Genomic DNA, 24,554 nt, shown 5'->3' with positions numbered 1-24,554 from the left:
TATCTGAGTTGCTGAGCACATGCTTCCAGATTTTTAAATAGTTGTAATCATCCTGTTCACTTTTTTTGTTTCGTTTTGTTTTTTCTTTTGCTTTGTTCTACTACTACCTTTCCACCCCTGTTTTTTCAGGGTTGAAAATAAATGTTTGTAAAGTGCAGCCAGACCTGGAGAGAATTGCTCTACGATAATTAGTTCAACTACGTGTGTTACAGCGAAAGTGTTGTGACCTTTTATGTAAATATCTTGGGCTTTGTTATCATTTGATCTTAGGGGTTTTCTGGCAACTAAACCTCTTCGATCAGGGCTTCTGGTGTCTTATTTAAATTTTGTTTTCTAGTATGCTCTGCTTTGCCCCTTAGTTGGGCATAGGGACTGGGGACCGCACATACTATGAAAACGAACAATAATGCAAAAGGTCTACAGAACCTAGGGAAGGATGGTTTCTGGCTGCGTGAAATGTCTTTCAGATGCCATTTGATTCAGGGATGGTTCATTTATAGCCGTTATCATCCATCCTGTTTATTTAGGCAAATAGGGGAAAACCTGATTGTGCCAGGAGGGGTGAAGACCATCGAAGCCCATTCTAGGATGGTGATCCCTGGAGGGATTGATGTCCATACCCGCTTCCAGATGCCTGACCAAGGAATGACCTCCGCCGATGACTTCTTTCAAGGCACGAAGGCAGCCCTGGCTGGGGGAACCACCATGATCAGTAAGAGAGCTTAAAAATAATCATCTTAGAGCTTGGTAGCCATTATTGTTTGAAAATGAGTCTTTGTTGTTTGATTCTTTCCTTCTGAAAGTTGCTGGACTGAACAGTGGATTGATATACCGCAGAAGGGGGTGGGGGTGGGCCAGCTGTTTGTCTGGGTGTCCTTGTCCTCATTTTCATGTCCAACTCGGAGTTGTCCAGTTGAACTGGAGAATACGGTTCTAGAGAATTTGGTAGGATAGAAGGAATGGCTTTTTGCTTTCTCTGCTTGAACTTTTGTCTTCCTTAACCTGAAAATGTGATTTGTTTGTGGTCACTTTAAAGACACAGCGTTTGGAGTAGGTGTCAAAACTATCCGTTTTGAGCCTTTGCTCCAAAGTATTTGATTTGGGTTTTTAAAGAATTCCTGAGGGTGCATCTTACTGGAATGAAGATGGGGTGCAGTAAATGAAATGTTGAAGCGGGAACTTCTCTTCTACTGCTGAGAAAATCAAATGGGGGGAATATTTCCTGGCCTCGCTTTGACATAAGTGGATTTGGGCAGTCCTGCTTGGAGAGGGAGCCACAGATACTATTAATTGTCATTTAGATATGAAAAGTGCCAGCACCAACAGCTGGGTGTCCTTCATGCATTGCTGCGAAGAATTTATGCTTTTCTTTCAGCTAAATCTAAAGTGTATTTCCTGGAGTCCTAGCACACGTGTTAAGAGTTTGCTTGTAGAATGGCAATTTCCAGTGTGTCTCTTGATGTCCCTGTAACAGATCTTGTTTTTGAGAAGGTGAGCAAGCTACACAGTGACCTGTCAGACACATAGGTAAAAAAAAAACAAGTTTATCTGAGAGTGAAAGTAAATACACAGTCTGTCTTCAAAACTTATAGTTCAGTTCAGAAGAGGGTCAAAGTAGAAAGAACTTCGCTATTTTATTCCTTGGAGAAACCCCTTTTACTGCTTATTTTTCAGAATGATGGTCTTTTCCCCTATAACTTTATGATCCAGTCTCTCAGTTCCTCTTTTCTATCCTACCACCTAGGTGAACGTTACCCTGCCATCCCCTCCTAGTTCTGAGTTCCTCTACATTTTAAATTGCGCATTCCTGGTCTTCTCTCGGTCTCCGTCTTCAGAGTGTCTGAAGGATCAGGGACCGTTCTCTCCTGGTTCAGCTCTCTAATGACACAGCCTGCAGGTTTAAGCCTTATTACTTCTTTGTTTCTGCTGCACACATCACCTCCTAACCTAGTGGGGGACATTCTCAAGGGGCGAGGGGACCCCCCCCACACACACACCTCAGGACCCTGACCTCCTGGAGAAGGCTGCCATTTTGTCAGTGACGTCTGTTAAGACTTACTTGGTACCAGTGGGCATGGCTGCCTGTCCTTCAGCGCCGGTGCAGAGCCTCCAGGGCCAAATCAAGGCTATAATCTGCCTCCGTTTGGAGTTCATATGAGGGCCCTGTAGGCCCCCACGTTGGTCACAGAGTATTAAGAAGCCATAAATAACATTTCCTGAGTGAGTGGTCAGTGGTGTCTCTCACTAGAGGGATTGCTGGGCTGGAGCGCTCCATGGTAGAAATGCCGCTAACCTGGAGTCTGACGTTCTGGTCTCCGTCCAGCATTAAGTTGCTGTGTGACCGTGAGCAAGTCACCTCCCTTGGTGGGGCTGCTCATCTGCACAATGAAGGATTTGCTCAAGATGACCTTGGATGTCCCTTTCAGCTCCCACATTTGGTGATTCGCTGAGCTCAGACACAGTTTGTGATCAAATGCACTTCGCTCAGCAGATGCATAAAAACCCTGTTTCTTTTCAGACTTATTTGAAAGACCCCATCATTCTGTTTTCTCCTCTCCTGCATCCCTGAATGTGCCTTTCACTCCTCACACTTGACCCATTCTTTGGCCCCCGCTTCCCGCTTCTCGTCTCTTCTCTGCATTCCCATCCCCCACCACCTTCACCACGAGTCAGGGCATATCCCTTCTTGCTGATGCCTTGACTTACTCTTTGACCTTCCTCCTCAGCAGCTCTGGGGTTCTTTCCCTTCATTCAGGGTGGGCTCCTTCTGAGCAGGGACGAAGGACAGCTCCACCAGTCCTGCCTCTGGCCTGGGGACTGAGAACAGTCAGCGGAAGGCCTTATGGCAGGTCAGAATGAAGGGGAAGTGAGAAGTCGGACCGCCTGCCTTACTCAGTTGGGCAGAACGTGATCGTGTTTTATTGTAGGGTTTGTGATACAGTCAGTTAGGCCAAAGAGTAGGGGAGTTTAATGAGCACACCCCAAAGAGTGAAAGTCCTCAGCGGTGGTGGGGATGTGGTCAGAGTTGTCATACCCCAAACTCCACTGCTTTTATAGCCTGAGAAAAATATTAACTACCCTCGCAAATAACCACCCGTGGTTACTGACCTCTACAGAATGCCCACTGGCCTGCCCTTCCCTTAGGATGTAAGTGGGAATAATACAGGTGAGGAAGTCAGGATTTTTTCTGCTTGCTGGTCATATATTCTGCACTGGCTTCCAGTGAGTCCCTGGCACGGGCACGCTTTACGGAGACAGTTTTGCAAAGAGGGAGAGCTAGCTTCACGTGACTTTGTTGGTACCTTCGACCTCCTCCTTCAATGAGATCGTAGCTTCTTCAGTGAGCATGGAGGCCAAACGGAAATGCTTAGGGCACTTGAAAAGATTCAAGTGAAAACTTGCAGAAACAAGCCATCGAAGTAAATTGGTGCCCCACGGCCCACACCCCTGTGCTGCCATCTCTCCGTGTTGCTACAAGCACGTGCCCTTTGCTGTGTGCTTCTCAGGTCCGTCTGCATCGGCACTGCCCAAGGTGGAAAATGTAGCTGAGCGGTCCAAGTTTAAAAATGGAGGTGACACGTCAGCAGCAGAAAATAATATTATTGCCATCAAACAGAGCCTCCCATTCAGAATGGCACAAGGAGATCTTTGTAAGGGGCGCTCAGTGCCGGGCAACTTTGCCCTTCCCATCCAGTGATGGGTGGGCGGAACCTCCAGACATGCCGTGCAGGCGGCTTCTAGACCGGCTGCGGGGTCGCGGAGGTGGTGGAGTTGCGTCTTGGGGAAAGTGCTGCTGGCCTCCCCGGGAGCTTTATGATCATCAGAGTTAAGACCCCAGCATCTCTGGGAAGCAGATGGGAATGGTTACCTCCATTTTATAGAGGGGAAATCTGAGGCCAGAGGGAAGCGCATTATTTGCTGACACTTTACCATGTGCGTTAGTGTAGGTGGTAGGTGTGGAAAACACACCTGCAGCTCTGGCTTCACCCTGCCAGCTGTGTGACCTTAAGCCTCAGTGGCTTCATCTGCAAAATGGGGAAAGTTACAAAGATTGACTTGGAGACATCGGAACAGTACTTGGCCCGTAGTGAGCACTCAGATGTGGTAAGTTACTGTTATTCCATCTGCATTAGGTGCCAGCAACCTCCCATCTCTGTAGAGACCCCCTCTGGATCTCTACTTTCTTTTTTTTTTTTTTTTTTTTTAAGATTTTACTTATTTATTTGACAGAGAGAGAGACAGTGAGAGAGGGAACACAAGCAGGGGGAGTGGGAGAGGAAGAAGCAGGCTTCCGCCGAGCAGGGAGCCCGATGTGGGGCTCGATCCCAGGACCCTGGGATCATGACCTGAGCCGAAGGCAGACGCTTAACGAACTGAGCCACCCAGGCGCCCCAGGATCTCTACTTTCTTAACGGAGCCAGAGAAGAGGCTCCAGCTGCGGGAGGAAGCAGGGCTTCTCCAAGCGTGGCCAGCAGGCTGTGAACCCCAATGTCACCTGCATGCATCCTAAAAACATGCAGTTTCTTGGGCCCCACCCAGCCTATTGAAGTAGAGGGTGTGCTGGTGGGACCCGTGAACTTGTATGGTGATTGTCACATGCACTTGAGCTGTTTGCAAATATGGATCTCAGGGGTCCAAGCCAGCTCTCCGGACTCTCGATGTCCAAGACCAGGAGCCACAGCTCAGAGAAGAGAGCCCGACTGTCATTTCTGCTAACCTGAACTCCAGGCTTTCCGTGGAGGGGTGGAGCCCCAACACAACACACCATACAGCAGAGATCCGGATAGGACTTGAGCACGGAGAAGGTGAGGACAGACTGCTGCTGCAGGCCTGGAAGGGGCCTCTCTCTCTCTCCGAGCTCTGGACTTGTCACCTTGCAGATGGGGCCCCCTGGATGTGCCTCAGGCACCTCCATCCACCTATCCCCAGGCAGCCTCTCCTGGTGCCCAACCCCAGAGAGGGCCTCCGTCACGGTCATGCTGGCTTGAACCCATAAACTCACCGTGTGCTGAGGTGAGAATGTTGTCTCTGTATTATCTCTGGCACCCATCCCATTACCGCCACTGATTCATGCCTTTGTTGCCTGTACTGGATTTTTGCCCCAGCCTCCTGAGGAGGCTCACTGCCTCCAGGAGCCTGTCTCTGCAGCCTGCACGTCTCCTTGCACCCTGGGCTCTTTGTCTGGCCCGGCGGGGATCGTGCCGTCTCCCTCCCGTGAAGCCCTCAGCGGGCTCCCTCTTGCCCAGAGAACGCAGCTCTAGCAGCAGAGCCCTCCACGTGACGCAGCCCCGCTGCCCCAGTCTGGACTCACGTTGTCACCTCGGCCAGGGATGCCCTTACCTTCTTTTCTTTGTTACCCTTGGAGGCCCTGCTAGGTGTTACCTCTGTCCCAGAGCCCCTGCTCAGCCCCCTTCACTGTAATGCACCGCGGCTTCTCTGTGCCTTGGCAGACATTGGGTCTTTATCCCATGGCCCTTATGGCATGCATCCTGTGTTACCGTTTGATCAAGCCTCCTGCCCCTTTCATTTCCATCCTCCCCACGCACCCAGCTGTGTCTCACCCTTCAGGCACTCCACTGATGCTTCCAGTTGAGTGAATGAATGAATGAGTGAATGAGTGAATGGAGACTCTAAGGGGACTTGGTTTCACACTTCATCTGAGCGCGATGCCAGAGTCTTGAGAATCCCGGGGTAGGGTTAGCGTGTCTGATGTCCGTCATGGTCATCCTGTTGATCAGTTGGGGGAGGGAGGCAGGAGGGGAGAGCCCGGGGCCCATTCCTGGCCTAAGGTCATGATCAGGGACAGCTCCCTCCTCCCCCTTCATCTGGATCATTCTTTCAGGAGGAGGCGGGGTTGCAGTCTCACGCGGTCGTCCTGTGAGAGAGCTTGCTCTTAGCGCACAGGGTCTGATCTGTTTGGGGAGGAGTCCTGAGCACTGTGGGAGACGCAGCGGTCCTTGCCCGACACCCCTTGGGCAGGTCCGTCCCAGTCCTTTCCGGCCAGCCTTGGCTGTGGAGGCGGGAGGCCTGACAGAAAGGCGAGGTGGCTTCCCACGGCCCTGCTGGCCAGGCTTTCCTCAGGAGACGTGGCTCAGGGTGTCACTGTGGTACATCCACTGCTTGTCATTTTTTCATCCATGTGGCATTTGGGTTCGCTCCCTGCTTCTGATGAGGACACATGTGTGAACACACACACTCTATAATATGAGTTGTCTGTAATTGATACTTTGATTATTCCCTTTGCACCATTCATTTGACTTGGGTTAGAAAGTGTTTACAAAAAAGGCCGACCACATCAGACTAAAGTTTCAAAGTCCAGGACCAAAGTCACGGCCACAGAATCTGCCCGTGGCCTGGCGATTAGAAAGCCACGTTAGCCGATGGGCTGTCGGTGTAGGCTCTTCCTGTCCGCTGCTCACGTCTCCCCAGGCCCACGTTGGTGAGGTCACTCTGTGAGCAGACACCATTGGAAAGGGCCTGCCCAGGTGGCGCCATGCAAGTCTCAGGCAGGAAAGGCGGGATTGGAAGAATCCGTCTACTTCCCGCGGTGTTTTGGGCTGATCACCTACTACCTGCTGCTGAGCAGAATGGAGGAAGGGAGGGAAAAGGTGAAGCATCCTGAGAGATGGCTCAGCTCTTCCTGAAGGTCCGCATATACACTTTACTAAATGCTGTTTTCATGAAGGAGGCCGTTGGGTTGGGCTTGACCAGCCAGCCTCACAGCCCTGTGGGTTTAGGGTAAGGCCCCTCCAGAAGCAGGGCTGTTCCTCTTTGGGTCCCTAGGCCCTATGTCATGGACACTGTGGCAGTTATCCTAATCTCCTCGGAGTTTGGGGAGTCTCAGTACTCGGATGCTCCCAGACTTCCCATACAGCGGGATGTTTAGACTTTTGGGAGCTTCCTGTCGACCCTGTTGCCCACAATGGCAGCTAGAGCCAGGAATGGTAGCGGGGGAAGTGGAAATGTTGAGTTCCAGCAAAGTCTTCCCAGTCTCCGGATGTGGGGGATGGGCTTCCATGGTCAGCATCCTGCGGGATCGGGGTTCTATGTGGCTAAGTTAGAGCCTGCATGACACATACATGTCCGAGGACACCCTCGTTCTGTGTCCTGGCTCCGTAAGTTGGGCAAAGACTTCCGGAGGGCACACATCATTTCCTATCCATTCATATATGGCACCTAGCATAACGTGGACGCTGCCTCTCCTGTCTGCCTGATCAAGAACTGATGAGCCTGGACCAAAATCCGGACCCCATTGCTCCTTCTACAAAGAACTTGGTAGCTTAACGTTGTTGTCCTGGGACCCCTCTTCTCATGTGAAATCCTACATGGGCAGCCCTCCCCCCTCCCGCCCCTCACCACCTGGCAGATAAGGCTGATGAAGGCAGAGCTGCTCTGGCTGAACAGTGGGCTGTGGGAGAGCCCAGGTCCTCACTGTGCTCCCCGTCTTGGCAGCTCCTCTGTCTTTGGGGAATCCTAGGGCTTGGGGAAGCACAGTTCGGAAACCACCCCATTCCATTACTGCCTTCCCCATTGCTTCTCTTCCCTACCCAGCCATGTGACGGCTCCCTGCACAGCTCCCACATCGAGTTGTAGGGGAGGAGGGGGTTTGGTAGGAAGGGACATACCCACTGGTCATTGAAGAAAACTCCTAACCACACTGGAAGTTTGGGGTGGTTTTTGTAACATACCTCCTTCTGTTCAAGACAGGAACTGGGACAGAGCACCCATGTCATTTTCCCTGCCTGGGTTTGCACTGCTTTGCTGGGCTTTTCATGAAAGCCCATAATAGGTAAACACTATGTCCTCATTTGCAAAATTAATGATACACAGTGTTTTAAAGGGACAAATGCCTGTCTTAAGGAGTGGCTGGCCTAGGTGTTTGCATTTTCCTACCTACCATTCATAGTTCTGGCCCCAGGTCAATCCATTTGGGCTCCTTGCCCCTTTTTCCTCCTGGAGACCTCCCTATTTTTTCTTGGAAAATGATTATTTATGTCTTTGGGTTTTGAGGGCTCTGCCTCTGAGTTTCTGCTCTTGTTGGGTGAAGCCATTTACCCAAATTTCTTGCTTTTAGGCCATCCTAACTGCCATGGTAATGATAAAGGGTAATTACAGTGAGTAGAAATTAGAGTTCTTTCTGGTTAACCCATTTGGGAGGCAGCTTTCTTTGAATGTGACTAAATGTTCCCCTAATGAGAGAGAGGATGTGGTAGGGTGGCTGGGGCTGTGGCCGAGGCTGCCTGTCCAGGGAAGGGAATTTTGCAGGGAGCCAGGGCAGTAGTTACAAACCTTGATTGCACACTGGGATCCCCTGGGGAGTTTTCACAAACTGCAGAGACCAGAACTTCTGACCTAATTGTTCTAGGTGGCCTGGGCATTAGTTTTTTTTTATTATTATTATTATGTTAATCACTATACATTCCATCATTAGTTTTTCATGTAGTGTTCCATGATTCATTATTTGCGTATAACACCCAGTGCTCCATTCAATACGAGCCCTCTTTAATACCCATCACCAGGCTAACCCATTGTCCCATCCTCCTCCCCTCTAGAACCCTCAGTTTGTTTCTCAGAGTCCATAGTCTCTCATGGTTTGTCTCCCCTTCCGATTCCCCCCCTTCATTTTTCCCTTCCTACTATCTTTTTTTTTTTTTAAACATATAATGTATTATTTGTTTCAGAGGTACAGGTCTGTGATTCATCAGTCTTACACAATTCACAATGCTCACCATAGCACATACCCTCCCCAATGTCTATCACCCAGCCAGCCCATCCCTCCCACCCCCCACCACTCCAGCAACCCTCAGTTTGTTTCCTGAGATTAAGAATTCCTCATATCAGTGAGGTCATATGATACATGTCTTTCTCTGATTGACTTATTTTGCTTAGCACAATACCCTCCAGTTCCATCCACGTCGTTGCAAATGGCAAGATTTCATTCCTTTTGATGGCTGCATAATATTCCATTGTGTATATATACCACATCTTCTTTATCCATTCATCTGTCGATGGACATCTTGGCTCTTTCCACAGTTTGGCTATTGTGGACATTGCTGCTATAAACATTGGGATGCACATACCCCTTCGGATCACTACATTTGTATCTTTGGGGTAAATACCCAGTAGTGCAATTGCTGGGTTGTAGGGTAGCTCTATTTTCAACTTTTTGAGGAACCTCCATACTGTTGAAAACAGTATGGGCATTAGTTTTTAAAGCTTCCAGGTGTGGCCAGGATTAAGAGCTATGGATCTAGGTGCTTGTTCCAACAGTTGGTCTTCAGCTGAAACTGAGTGAATATCTGTCAAGGTTTTCTATTCTTTTTTATTTTACTTTATTTTATTTTATTTATTTTTGCGAGAGAGAGAGTGCACGAGTGTGGAGGAGGGGCACCCTCTGTCAAGGTTTTCTGAAAGCTAGAGGTGCCCTCTGCCCTCTGCTTCCTGCTGACTCCTGTCCTCTTTGTGAAGGAAGGTGGGGGGATTGCACTGTCACGAACCTGAGGTGTGTGGATTCTGTAGCCAGGTGTCCTCCAGAAGCTTATGAAACAGGGTGGGGATGGGACGCCTGGGTGGCTCAGCCCGTTAAGCGTCTGCCTTCAGCTCAGGTCATGACCCCAGGGTCCTGGGGTGGAGCCCCACATTGGGCTCCTTGCTCAGTGGGGAGCCTGCTTCTCCCTCTGCCTGCCACTCTCTTGCGTTCTCTCTCTCTCTCTCTGACAGATAAATAAAAAAAATAAAATCTTAAAGAAACAGGATGGGGCTGCGCTAATGTTACCGAAAAGGCCCTCCTCCTTCAGTTGCTGTCCTTGGCGTCCTGGAAAGTTGTACTTGGCTAACGCCCTAATAGGGCACTGGTTAGGACTTGGAGGAAGTGGGGTGGGAGGTTGGATGGGGGGGAGTGCTGAAGGCAGGGGAGTGCTGAGTGCTAGAGCTGGGATGCGGACTGATGTCCCCAGCCCTGTGGGCCACCTGCTGTGCTGGTTTCCCTGAGAAAACCCTACTGTCTTTAGGTTGAATCAATAGTGTTTATGACCTACTCTCCCTCTAATGATAGGGTGAGAACTGGAATCCTTCCTTGTGGGGAGCCTGTGAGGGAAAAAATCAAAAGAGCCTGGAAATAACATAGAATCATAGACTCTTAAGGCAACCATTCAGATTTTCTGTCCCTGTCTCTGTCTCCCAGCTGGGTGAAATTTACTGGACCATGCTTCAGAGGGCGACACAACAGGACAGGGGTGGGAGAGCTCCAAGGGGCCGAAGACTTTGGTTTAGTTTCCCTTTCTAGGACTCGCTGCTTGAGTGTGATCATGTGATACCTTGGTTCTAGATGGCCGTTTCCACGTCTATAACATGAGAACAATGCAGTCTATTTGTTGGAGTTATATGCGAAGTAAGTGAGGTTGTTTGTACCACTATTTGGAAATGATTACTGTGACACTTTTGGCACATGTGTGAATCGACTGATCTATCCATCTACCTATTATGTGTCTGTCTGTCTGATCTCTATATCTGTCTTTCTGTCATTTATCTCCTCTCTCATCTCTGTATGTGATTTATCATCATCTTTTCTATCCATCTAGTCTATGCATCTAGATAAATCTATATTATCTCTCTAATCCATCTGTGTCATCTAATGTCTACCTGCCTATCGATGGGTCAATGTGTCTATTGATGAGCTGTTCATCTCTCCTGCTCCAAGCGTGCAGTCACGTGCCGGCTGATTCCAGATGGCTTATCTCCCTTTGCTGCCACCTGGTGAGTTCAAGGCTTGTTTTGTCTTCAAGCCCTTGTAATGGACATCGCGTTCTGAACATAGCAGGAGAAACCACTATCTATCTATCCATCCATCTGTCTATCTGTGAAGCCCTCTAAAATGGCTTCTTATACAGAAATTGAAAATTTTACTTTTCAAGTCCCGCCCCCCCAAATAATCGCTGGAAAATTTGGGGCTCAAATTTCTTGACAACACACTCCGCCCCATAGATGCAAAGCGATGTCACCAGGAAACAACTCATCAAGTCAGTAACTCTTGCTAGATTTGAATTTTCAGCCAAACAGGAATTCAGATGAGGCCGACTTGATACTTGGCTTTGACTGAGCTGTTGGACACCCGGGCCCCTCTCTTTCCTGTGGTGGACTCGTTGCAGTCTCAGCAAGGATGTTTGCATTCCTTGCTGAACCTGCGCAAATACCTCCTTTCCCTCTGCTCGCGGAGCTCACCGAGCACAGCCCGGAGTCATTCCTCTGGTGGTATTGGTGACAAATTCTCCCCCAGTGGGTGTCCCACCGAAGGAGGGTTTTAGTCATACGGGGCCCAGCACTCAGAGAGCGTGGTGAGAGAGTCCGGGCAGAATGCTGAGCTCTCTCCTCTCTGGGCAGGCATGGTGAGTGACCTGTTTTTGACATCGAATGAAGGGACCGTGTCAGACCCCCTCAGAGTTGAAAGCGCCCATCCCTGATCCATTATTGGCCAGTTCTGGCAGAGACAAATAGTTGCTTTCTCTTCGACATGCACATCTCCTGCTGCTTTCATCCAGCAGGGAGTCTTTATTATTTATTATTTATTTATTTCTTGCCTGGATTCACCAGCAACAAAATCACCGGGGACAAAAAGCAGACGGAACAAATCCATTGTGAAGGCAAGAAGAGAGTTTAGTTAGAAAACTGTGCCCTGAGGGGTTGACAGATATTTTGGGGATACACTGAGCCCAAGGGCGGGGGGATGGCACTGGTATTTGGGAGGAAATGTAATTTTTGCTTTAGAATTTTATATGCAAACCCGACAGAGTGTTGCAGCTCAAGCCCAGGATTGGTGGTGTGTTTTAAGTGTCATTTTACACCATTAGATGGGGGGCTTCAGCCCTATAAGTAGGATGGGCATTACAGTTCTGGGAGCGGGGCGGGGGCTGCTCCTGATTATCACCCCAGGACAACATGGTCAATCAGGGTGGTCTCAGGTAAACCCGGATGAACATCACTCCTCCTCTGAGAGGCTTGCAGAGGGCTTGCATTGACTTCTCTTGCCTGCAGGGATTCCCAGGGTGGAGCTGCATGACTGTCTTTTGCACTTGAGATGGTTAAAAGAATATGGGGTAACTGGGAGGGAGCAGGTAATCAGTACTACTTATTGGGGCATCGATGCTTGGCCAGCCCTATGCCTGCCATTTCTAGTTCTTCATCAGCCCTGAAGATGGGTGGGCTTCTGCTCATGCCATAAGTGAGGAAATGAATGGGAAGCCCAGAGAAGCCAGGTGACTTGCATAAAGCCATGGAGCTTGCAAGTGTTAGGGCTGGGATTCTGATCCAAGCTCTGGGCTGACGGCACTTGCAGATCACAGAATAAAGGGGTACTGTTTGCTTTTTAACAATTAAAAAGTGTGCTCATGAATGCTGTTCTGTGCCCAGCGTTGTGCCGGGTGCTTCCCACATATCCCAGATGTAGCCCCCACCTTGACTTTGTGATCAGGCATTGGGCTAATAATATCCATCCCCAAGAAACAGAAAGATTTTGGTGTTCGAGCTCTATATTGCTCTTTGATCCAACTTTCATTTATTTACTTTTTTAAAAAAATTATTTATTTACTTATTTGAGAGAGAGCCAGCTAGAGAGGGAACACGAGCAAGGGGAGAGGGAGAGGGAGAAGCAGACTCCCAGCCGAGCAGGGAGCCCAATGCGGGGCTCGATCCCAGGACACTGGGATCATGACCTGAGCCGAAGGCAGATGCTTAACTGACTGAGCCACCCAGGTGCCCCCCGCTTTCATTTAAAAGTATTTTTTCTGTAACATTAAGGGAGGGAGTGATCAGATAGTGATCATCCTCTCTAAGCAGGAGGCTGTGCCCAGTGGGGGAAGATGCTCATCAAGGTGTGGTGGTAGGGGAGTATCTGGCCGTCCCAACAGAAGCACCGGATTGGTGCCCTAGATTGCCCCTCTGAGTCCCAGGGTGTATCCGGAGAGTGATCGAGAAGGGTAACCAATGCCATGCGTTCATCAGCTGAACTTGCCCTGCTTCTGGGAGGCCCGGGAGCTCTTTTCTGTGCAGGGCCTGATTGTGCTGAGTCTGTCACCCAAGCTGCTTCAAAGGTCTTCTTGCCCTTGCCTGGGCCTTGTCTTTCCTCATTTCTCTGACTCATTTTGGCATGGTCCCCCCTCGAGGTTCACTGGGCTCAGCTCTTCTCGAGTCTGATTGGGAAACACCTCAGGCAGATGGCATCATTTGAGGAGGAGCAAGGACAGGGAGGAAAATCCCACAGTTTTTCAGAGTTGGGATCGCTGTTCTGCACATTGTGTTTTCCTTTATGGAGATAATCCAAGGAGAAGCATGAGGTGGAGTGGAAAGAATTTGAGGCCTACACTTCTTGACGACACATCTTCACAGAGCTAGGAATCGGGAGACCTTAATTCTGGAAGGGACTCTGCTGCCTATTCATTAGCTCAGGCAGATGGTCCCTTATTTCTGTCTTGGTTTTGTCAGTTGTCTGAAGGGCCTGGGTCAGACTTTCTTGCCTGATAGGATTGCAGGAAGGGGTCAGTGGGGTGGTGCATTTGACAGGGCTTGGGCAGGTTACGGATGGGGGTGGGGGTGGGGGTTGACCCTACAGCCCAGTTTTGCTCCTGACAGTGAATACTTTTATCATGATGAGTGGACACTGAAGTATTTGAAGGGGGACATTTGTTTTGTAGTGATCGACTTCAGCAATCACCTCGCATTTCATCATCTATACACCTCGCCTTCTTTCATCGAGATTCGATCAAATGGTCAGGATAGCTCTGAAGTGGTTTTTTTTGGACATTATGGTAGCACATCCTCTCCATCACCCAAATTTCTTTTCTTGCTGAAAGCATTTAGCTCTGTTATTGGAGAGTTCTCCCCTGGCCCCAGGAAACATAGTTTCCACCTTACTTTGGAAAAGAAGGATTTGCTTTGCTGAATTTTATATCCTGCTTAGTGGGAAATTTAAGATACCTGATCATTTTCTCCCTTATATTCTGGGAAAAGGCCCATTTGTTTAATTAGAAAAAGGTACTTTTAAATAATGGCTGGCTCCAAGGACAGGTAAAATTTTAACACCAAAATCTTTGCTCCTGGGGGATGGATGATAGTGCAACACCTGATTGTGAGCCCCAGGTGAGGGCTGTGTCTGGGATTTAGAGATTGTTTATTGCTATTATTGCTATCTCTTCATTTTGCAGCAGGGAGACCAAAGCCCAGGAGGTGGGTAACCTTGGGGACAGGACAGAGACCGCTGCTGTGCTCTGTCTCCCATGGGGCATGTTTCTATCTGTACTAGGCATGTCTTATGTGTATTTTTGTTCACTAACAGCAGTGAATGCTGGCGGAAGTTCCCTCATTCTTCTCATGAAGAGAAGCTTTTCCACCGTGCAAAGCTCATCTCTTTGGAAAAGCTTCCTTTCTAGAGACTAGCTGGAAAAGGTGTCATTCCTCTTTGTGGTAAAACGGGGGTTTTCATTAAATGGCCAAGCCTTAGCCTTAGAAAGACAGACTGGAAAAGCTGATAAATAAAAAAGAAATAGATTCTCTTCTCTAGGGGGTCGGAAAGTTTTTATCCAACTATATTCCTGCTGCCTTTGGCTTGAGTGAGTAGGCATATGACTTTTATGTCTCAGTTCTGAGAGTCAGATGATCCCGAGACCATGTTCCGTGCAACATTTCTGTTTCTATGACATAAATCCCCGATTTCCATTGTCTCCTTGCCAGTTAAAGGTGGCCTGTAGTGACTGTTGGGTTTTCCATCCATGACTGTGCCAGAAAATGTTATTTTCCTGATTGTGTTCCCTCTTCATGGATTGGCTTGACCCTAGCCTTTTCTCATTCTCTTTGTCCTGAAGGCAGTTTGCACAAAAACCTGCCTATCCATTCTGCTTGTTCCTAGGAATTTCATCAAGAAGAGATTCTGAGTAACAGAGTCTCATTAGTTCAGGCTTGCTTCCTTCCTTCCTTCCTTCGTTCACTCATTATTTATTATTTATATGTTGGTTTGCACAAAACTTACTCTTCAAGTGTATAATTCAGTGGTTTTCGGTATATTCACAGAATTGTGCAGCCATCACTACCATCTGATGTCAGAACGTTCACCCCCAAAAAGAAACTCCATACCAGTTAGCAGCTACTCCCCACCCCTAACTCATGCCAGACACTCAGCTGCTCTCCGTCTCTGTGGATTGGGATATTTCACATAAATGGAATCATATAACATGTGGCCTTTTGTGTCTGCCTTCTTGTGTTTAGCAGAACGTTTTCAAGGCTCATGCCTGTCGTAGCATGAATCAGCACTTCATTCTTTTGTATGGCTGAAGAGTAGCATGTTGTATGGATGGACTATGTTTTGCTCATCCGTCGACCAGTTGATGGCATTTGGGTTGTTTCTACTCTGTGGCTGTTGTGAGTGATATAATGTTCAGTGGGTGGACAGATTTGTATGTGCACATATGTTTTCGCTTGTCTTGGGTATATATCCAGGAGAGGATGTGCTGGGGTTTATGCTAATTCTATCTTTAACTTTCCGAGGACCTGCCAAACTTCGCTAGTGGCGCCATTTTCTGCTCCTACCAGCAGTGTAAGAAGGCTCCAATTTCTCCATAGCCTTGCCAACACTTGTTATTGTCTGTTGTTTTGATCACAGCCATCCGGGGAGCTGGGGGCGGGCGGGGGCGGTGAGGGGGTATGTCATTGTGGTTTGACTCTAGGGCTTTATTTTGAGGCCAGTCTGCTTGTTCACTGCCTCTTAGTCACACTTGTCTTGATCTGTGATGTGAGAACTTGGTTTTGAGTATGTTTTCCTAGTCCTGCATGCGGGCATCTGATGTGACAAGTACAGGGATGCTCCTCTCTATGAGACAGAATCACTAAAACCAGGTCTACCCCAGAAAAGCAGTGTTTACTGTCCTGGTTGGCTGCCTCTGCCCCCTCCAGATTGGTTTTTGTCTCACCGCATGGCCCAGAGTGAGTCCTGTTTTGCTGCTTTTGTGACCATCATTCATTCTGCTTTATGGTGGGGTGGGCAGGTCACTGCCCTGTGCCAGGGAGGGAACTTGGCAGAGGCTCTTTAGCCTGCCAGGCCCGGGGAACTCCTGACTGAGTACTGGAGATCTCCCGGGCCAGTCCATTCCTGCCTCAGATGGGCATCCCCCCCGCCCCCCATAGGCCAGATAATTACCTTCTGCACTGATAGTTACAGAGCCCTTTGCACACAGCTGCTCTCTCCTGGGACCCTCTTTTTCACATTCTGTAAGATAGGGTGAGAAATGTCCCCCCCCCACCCTTCCCATGAGGAAATTGCAGAATAGAGAGGTTAAGTGTCTTCCCCAAGGCCACCCAGCTAGTACAAGGCCAGAAGCAGACTCACGTCCTGGTCATCTGGTGGCATGTTGCTGGGTCTCTTGTCATCGGGCTGGGGGACATCAGGCATGTGAACGTGGTTTCAGGATGTGCGCTGGATTTGAAGTGGCTCCATCATTTGCTTTCTGGATGTTTCTGATGTAACGGCGATGAGAACCTGCTGGATCCGAGAACTGACAGTGTTGTGCTTAGGTGGCTGAGGCTGCATTCATGTGGGCTGGTGGAGGGTGATAACGAGGATGTGGTCACTTTGCCCGTGCCATCACAGCTATTGCTTTGTTTAAACAAAGTAATTAGCACTGTGGTTTCTCCTGCTAAGAAAACCCTGTTCATTCATCCATTCAGCTGATGTTTGTTATGCCACTTGGTAGGTACCCGTCTAGGCATTAGAGCTGTGGTCCCTGTTCTCAAAGAACTTGCAGGCTCTTGGGGAGACCAACAAATGAAAGCTTACCATGTAATGTGGTGATCCCAACAGTAAGGTTCAGGGGCAACTGAGAAGAAGAAGTCTTTAAAATCAGCCCGAGAGGGTCAGGGGGAGACTTCCGCCAAGGCTTGAAGGCGGGTCAGGATTTTGCCCTAGAGTCCGGTTGTGGGGTGGGCAGCAGGAGGAGGTTGTCCAGACAAAAGTGAGGCATGGATGAATGGATTGAGGCATGTGGAACCTGGTAAATAAGAGTCTGGCATGCTTTAGAATTTTAGAATAAGTAAATCAGTATTGTTGGGTATTTAAAAAAAAAAAGTTTTAGCCTGAAGGGCATGGGAGGAGTCTAGAAGGAACGGGAGTGGGGAGTGGAGGCTGGTGGGGAAGGGTACACTGTAGAGAGCATCCTGTTGGGGGGAGCAGGGGTGTTGCCTCTGATCCCTGTGGTCAAAGGAGAGCCCCCGCCACCTGTTTTTTTCCGCTACTCTCCAGTTTTTGTTCCCTTCCATTTATCATCACAATCTAGCCCGTCCTGTCACAGGCAATGCTGAGGGACTCCAGGTTGTAGAGAGTCAGTTCCTGGAGCACAGAACCAGGGCATTGACGGGAAACCCTCCTTGTGCAAGGACAGGTCTTCGGGAGTTGCAGCCTTAGGCGCAGGGCAGGTCCTGGGGAGGTGTGACAGACAGATGGGCTCCGGATTTGCCTGGATGGTGTTTGAGTCCTGCCTTCACTGCACACCAGTTGGGCAAGTGCTTTTTATTTCTCTGAGCCACAGTTTTCTATTTCTTCCTTTTAATTTATTTTTTTTTTAAAGGCCCTAACACATACATAACGGAAAGTTGTACCATTTTGGCCATTTTTCAGTGTCCAGCTCCGCGGCATTAAGTACATTCCCATTGTTGTGCAACCATCACCACCGTCCATCTCCAGAACTTGTTTATCTTCCCAACCTGAAACTCTATACCTGTTAAACACTAACTCCCTGGCCCCCCTCCCTGCAGCCCCCGACAACCGCTATGCTACTTCCTGTCTCTATGAATTTGACTGTGAATTGTTGAATCATACATATTTGTCTTGTTTTGTGCCTGGCTTATTGCACTCAGCATAAGGTCTTCAGGGTCCATCCATGTTGGTGCATGTGTCAGAATTTCCTTCCTTTTAAAGGCTGAGTGATAGTCCATTGTATGGATACGCCGTATTTTTCAATCTACTCATCTGTTGACGGGCATCTGTTGGGTTGTTTCCACCTTTTGGCTCTTGTGAGCAATCTTCTATGAGCAAATACCTGTTGCAGTCCTTGCTTTTGATCCTTTGGGATACATACCCAGAAGTGGAGTTGCTGAATCATAGGGCAATTCTTAGCCACATTTTTCTGATATGTAATATGAGGTTTCAAGGTTACCGTGCAGCTTAAGTTTGATAGATTATACAAACTGCCGAGCATATGCTTGGCACACAATAAATGTTAATCCCTTCCTTTCTGAAAGGCCCCTTTGTGCCCTTTAAAACAAAAGGACTTTTAACTCTTTTGATGAAAAATACCTCTTCAAAGGCACCTGGCTGACTCAGTTGGTAGAGCATGTGAATCTTGATCTCGGGGTTGTGAGTTCGAGCCGCATGTTGCGCATAGAGTTTACTTAAAACAACAAAATAAAATAATATGAAATAAATGTTCTTTGCCGTTCTCATGCATTAAAAAAAAAACAAAACCTCCTCAGGGGTAGTGCCTGGTTCCTTCTAAGTGAAGGGAATGGAACATAATTTAAGCCTCTCTTGATGCCTCTGGGTTATTGTTAGGATCTATGTTAGAGCACCGTGCTGCCTTCAAAGAATTGGGCTTTTAACAACTCCCGCAAATGGTCTCTAGCTGTTGGGAGTATTTGTCTCCATTTCATCATTTTCCTGCCTCCTCCCTTCCTGTCCTTCTTAGTGCTGTTAGTCTATCTGACTGTGGTTGCCACCCTCCCTCATTTAAGTTCATGTTTCAAGTCTTCCTTCTACTTGGGGACCAAATGACTGAGACTCTCACTGTTGTGTGAAAGTAGGAAGAGACAAGCGCTGAATGAAATTCTATAACCACCCTTCCCTGAGAGCAGTTGGTTTTGACTGAGTAGAAGTATTTTTTGGCAATTTTATGGAGCTTGAGTGAGGAGTCAGGTGGCCGGATTTGGATAGTGAGGTGTCATTGCGTCTTGGAAATTATGCCATGGAGGAGGTGAAAGCCAGATGAGTACTCTACCAGGTCCGAAGGGCAAGTGGACAGTTTCCATCTGGATGGTCTTGGAAGACTTCTTAGAGGAGGGGGAAATGGGCCCAGTTGGGGAAAGAGGAGGTGAATACATGCGCGAGAGAATGTATCTCCCTCCTCTGGAGAGAGTCAGAGGAAGCACAGAGCTAGGAAATCAGCTCCTGGCTGCCCCTTGGGCTCCATGGCCACTATGCTTTGTCACTCTTTCAATGTAGGTCCCAGGAAAAGTCTGACATCTGACCATCTCCATTCTACCCTTTCCCTGTCAAGTCTTGTATTTACCATAGGAAATATTAGCATTGTCTTCATTTGGTTTGTTTTAGTATCCGGTATCTTATGTGTTCCTCAAAGGCATTTTTGTTCATTGTGGAAAGTGTGTAGAAGCCGGTGTCTTCTCTTTGCTTTGAACTTTAATTTTGCATCAGGTCTCTGGGCCATGGAACTTGGGCAGGAGTACTAGTGCTGACCCAGCACATACTTCAGTGTCTCCCTCCCTGCTGAGTAAGAGACTGGAATGCCAATTATTATCTCTGTTATTTACATTGTTCTGGAAGTCCTAGCCTGTGTAATAAGACAAGAAAAATAAGCAGTGAAAATATTGGAAAGGAAAAATAAAATGATTGTTATTTGTTGGATGGCCTTAAATATTCAAAGGAATTCACTGAAGGAAGTATTGGATCTAAGAAGAAAGTTTATTAAGATGACCAGTTTAAAAATATGTATTCAAAATTAACAGCTTTCTCCTATGCCAGAAGTAACCAATTAGAAAATATAATTTAAGAATCCCATTCATAATAGCCTACAAAATATAAAATAACTGGGAATTATAAGAATACATTCTTACATATGGGAACAGAGAAAAGACATTAATAAAAAAAATACTATGTTAATGAATAGAAAGACCTAATACTGTAAAGAAGCAAATTCTTTAGGGATTAATCTATAAATTCAGTGTGATTCCAAGGAAAACCTCTAAAGGTATTTTGGTTTTTTGACACTTGACTGAATCACAGACAGTAAAAGCCAAGAAAATATTTTAAAAGAAAATAATGAAGAAGGGCAGGAAGCCATGCTTAATGGGATATTTTAAAAACTATAAAAAATGTCATAAAGTGGAATGGTACTAGCTCTGGAAGAGACATCTACATCAATGAGATGAAGCAGAAAATCCATAAGTGGAACCAACTGTGTCTAAGTATTTAGTGTATGCAAAAAGGAACATTTCAAGCTCATGGTGAAATGATGGCACAGGCCTAGTATTATGCTGGCATAGCTAACCATTTGAAAAACAAAGAAAGGTAAATTTTGTACCTTACCTCCTATATCCAAATATCTTTCAGATGGGTTAAGTTAAATTTAAACAACAAAGTCAAAAGAGAACCAGAAGAGAATACAGATGAAGAGTCCTGTACTTTAGATATTTTATCGGAGGTAGAATCAGAAAAGACAGAGACATTTGACAACATAGAAATGAAAAAGTCATCATCAGAGTAAAATAATTAAAAGGAGCATCAGAAGTAGGAAATTAGGGGCGCCTGGGTGGCTCAGTCGTTAAGCGTCTGCCTTCGGCTCAGGTCATGATTCCAGGTCCTGGGATCGAGCCCCGCATCGGGCTCTCTGCTCAGCGGGAAGCCTGCTTCATCCCTCTCCCACTCCCCCTGCTTGTATTCCCTCTCTGGCTGTGTCTCTCTCTGTCAAATAAATAAATAAAATCTTTAAAAAAAAAAAAAAAAAAAGAAGTAGGAAATTAGATTTGCAAAATATGATAAAGGGTTGATGCATTTAAAATATGAAATCTTAACATTTCAGTAATAAGATGAACACTAATAGGGAAACTAAAGGATATGAACATGGTATTCATAAAAGAAGAAATAATTCTACCATTAAACTTATGAAAAAATATTCAACTGAATAATGCAAAATACAAATTAAAATAACAATGAGCTTAGTTTTTGTCTTCAAATGTTCAAATATTGAAAAGAATTGTAATACCTTGTTAATGTGAAATGGGCACTCTGCAACTGAGGCTGAATATGGCCTTTCTGGAGGGCAATAAGACAATATCTTTTTTTTTTTTTTTTTAAGATTTTATTTATTTATTTGTTAGAGAGAGAGCACGCACAAGCAGAGGGAGCGGCAGGCAGAGGGAGAAGCAGACTCCCCGCTGAGCAAGGAGCCCGACATGGGACCGGATCCCAGGACCCTGGGATCATGACCTGAGCAGAAGGCAGACGCTTAACCGACTGAGCCACTCAGGCATCCCAGTAAGACAATATCTAACAAGAGCTTTGACAATGTATAAGCAGAGGATATTCATACCGTTTGACTCTGAATTACCGATGTGCAACATTTCCCTCTAAGGGTGTTCATTGTAATATTTATAAGGAGAAAAAATTAAAAACAAGCTAAATGAGCAAAATAGGTGATAGGCTAAATAAATGATGGCCATCTGTAGGAAAAGGTAGTGTGTAGTCATTAAAAACCATAGTGGGAAATATATATTAATACGAACATGTTCACAGTATATTGTAGTATATTGATGGAAGAAAGCAGACCATGATCACTATGTCCAATTTCATACTACTTTTTCTAAAAAAGAGCTTTATTGAAATGTAATTTACAGACTAAAATTAGGATACCACTTTTGTAAAGAATATATAAGCGGGTGTGTAAGTGGGTAGGAATAAAGATTGGGTAAACATACATCAGTATGTATTTTCTTTGGATGATGAAATAACAGAATTTTGGGTTTTCCCTAAATTCTTGTTTTCCAGGTTTTTGGCATTTAAGTACTTTTTCACTTAAAGGAATTTTATAAAAAGAAAAGTTTCCTTGGAACTCTCCTTTGCATCTGGGTATTATCTCTTACCCCTGTCGTTCCTGGGAAGGAAGAGAACATAATGTGAGGAAGTGTTTGAATTTTATGTACAGTGGCGGAGGCTGGTGTTGGTGAACTTTCAACTACCCACACAGTTGTGAGGTTTAATGAAAGGCTCCCTGTGGGTGCCTGGGTGGCTCAGTTGGTTGAGCATCTGACTCTTGATTTCGGCTCAGGTTGAGATCTCAGGGTCGTGAGATCGAGCCCTGCGTCCGGCTCCACGCTGAGCGTAGAGTTTGCTTAGGATTCTCTCTCTCCTTCTCCCTCTGCCCCACCCCCACCACCCCGCTCCGGTGCATACATGCTTTCTTTCTCTTTCTCTGTCTCTCCCTCTCTTAAAAAAAAAGACTGCCTGAACAACTGGTTCCCTTATCAGGCTTAAACCTCATTGTCCAGATACATTGGCTGTTATTCAGAGTCTTATTAATCGACTAGGGGAAAAAGACCCATTGAACAGTTAGCCCTCAGCCTGAGATGGAGAGCACATGATGGTACAATGACCATGGTTCAGACTCCAGAGATGTTATGCTATGTTTTTGAATTCAGTCCAGGTTCCTAGGAGGAAAACACGCGTCAATTATGTTGGCTCTAGATAGGGCCCAGTCAACATATGACATCACCAACTCTTCCCTGCGCAGCTTTCTTTGGAGGGGATGCAAGGAGGACAGTTGTGTAACATTGGAATAAACAGAATAGATACCAGGCCTCTCACGCTTTTGTTTCTGGGTTGAGCTCCAATCCGATAGCTGATAACGTTCTTCTCCAGATACAGGGAGATTGTCTCAGCAGCTTTGTACAAGGGTGGATTAGCTGCTCGTTAGCTTATTAGAGTTCTGCGTACATGTCGGTTCTTATTTGAACTAGATGCTCTTGTCTTTTTTATATTATTTGGTGTGTGTCCATAAATGATGTCCTGAAATACAGTGGGTGTGAACATTGTTTAAGACCCTATTTCCGCACAAAGATGATTGTAATCAGGTCATAGGGTTTGTCTGATTAGCTACTTAAATAAGAATGTAAACATGACCCTGTTTCTTTAATTTGCTTCCTGTTTTTTCCTGTTGTTGACCTTGACGTTGGGTCTTTGGCTGTAGCATTGGACACAGTTCTACCCATTATGTATGTGAGTACATGGGTTTCTGTTGGGCTCTAACGAGGAAGCCGCAGGTCCTTAAGTTTATAGTTGGATTCCCTTTCCAACGAGGGACCAGCAGGAAGGAAAACTGAGACAAACCCACTCTGCACGTGAAAGCCTTGCAGTGTGACTTTTATTTTTTGTGATGTTCCACACAGCCCTGTAATCTCTTATTTTTGGCAAGCCAGCACTGAAACTGTGGTCCGGTAGCCCCAGGCAACCAAAAGCTGAGACAAACAGAGGAAGTGTCATTACTCACATGTTTCCCCGGCCACCTCATCTGGGCCCGTCGCCGCTAGCTGCCGCCCCTTTCTGGAGGTGGAGCTCCTCGGCGCGGAGTCGGACCAGGCCCCACATGGAGACCCTGCAGGTTATTGCGCCCTGACCCCCGAGGGTCCCTGTGGCTCCTTACTTTCCTGCACTCTTTCTGTAATTTGTTCATAGTCTGGATTTTATTTTATGGCAGACTTTGTGGTAAAAACAGGGAAGTCTCCATTTCCTTAAAGCAGCCTGAAGGCCCCGGGAGGCAGAGGGAGCTCACCTCCTACCCCGAAGTCCCTATCACACTCACACAGGCATACAGACGCACGTGCACACGCACATACACACGTACACATGACACTCTTGCGTCCGCATGCGGGTGTCCAGGATATTGGGTCTTGTAAACAGAGCTGATGGGAGCGGGTGTGCTCAGGAAGTCTGCAGACCCCTGGGCTGCCTTTGCTAGCAACTCTTAGGAAGCTCACCTCCTGCTAGGTCCTTTCCTCCCCGAAGGGGACCGGGGAGAACCAGATCCTGGATCCCAGCCTGTGGTGCCCATATATATCCCTAGGGGTTTTTGAAAATATAAATCGTTTCAATGTTTTAGAAGCCGGCTGGAGACTTAACTGAAGTGATGTTTCCAGGGTAGGCCCAGGTTTCTTTTCTTGTGATTGGAATTACATGGACTCTGTTAATGGTTTATGTTTTCTGTTCTGATTGGGTCGTTTTTCTTGTATTTGACTCATAATAAAATGGAGATGAATTTATTCATTCCTAATACATTCCATTTGATAGGAAGATTGTTTCCATCGTAGTATCCAGGGTTTAGGAGGGGTTTGGGGAGGGAGGTTCTCTGGGTGGTGAAAAGTCTACATTTATGTTGCTTGAAAGAGGGTCTCTGATTCTTCCTGCATTAGCATTTACTGTGTTGGATTTTATAGCCAGTGCCTACTTGCTCTATCAACAGGACAGATCTGTTTTGCTTGTCTTGGTCTTACTCTGTTTTATGCAAAAGACTTAAAGTTCCATGCCTTTCTTGTGGCCTCCTCCGTTCAGTAAGGGCTTTCTCCTGTCCCTTCCCATATCCTGTTACTCCTCGTGGGTTTTCTACCTGAGCCTACCCCGCTGAGCCCTTCCCCTGCCCCCTGGCCCACCTGTAGCACTGGAGAATACCCTCGGCCTCCTCGATTCTCTGCCCCCAAGATGCCCGAAGCCCTGGCCCCTTTGTGTGATACTTCTCAGT

General features: G+C 47.0%; 1 protein-coding gene across 3 annotated transcripts in view; it reads left to right on the top strand.

Moving 5' to 3' along the window:
- The window catches only part of DPYSL2 (dihydropyrimidinase like 2), a 137,469-nt gene that overhangs the window by 72,373 nt on the left and 40,542 nt on the right, over positions 1–24,554 (top strand). For all 3 annotated transcript variants that reach the window (XM_036106175.2, XM_036106176.2, XM_036106177.2), the window contains exon 3: positions 528–712. In XM_036106175.2, the coding sequence (XP_035962068.1) occupies positions 528–712 (185 nt within the window). The remainder of the gene's footprint in view (positions 1–527; positions 713–24,554) is intronic.

The sequence above is a fragment of the Halichoerus grypus genome, chromosome 3 (assembly GCF_964656455.1).
Source record: "Halichoerus grypus chromosome 3, mHalGry1.hap1.1, whole genome shotgun sequence".
NCBI classification, from domain to species: domain Eukaryota; kingdom Metazoa; phylum Chordata; class Mammalia; order Carnivora; family Phocidae; genus Halichoerus; species Halichoerus grypus.
This window is presented reverse-complemented; position numbering and strand designations above follow the sequence as displayed.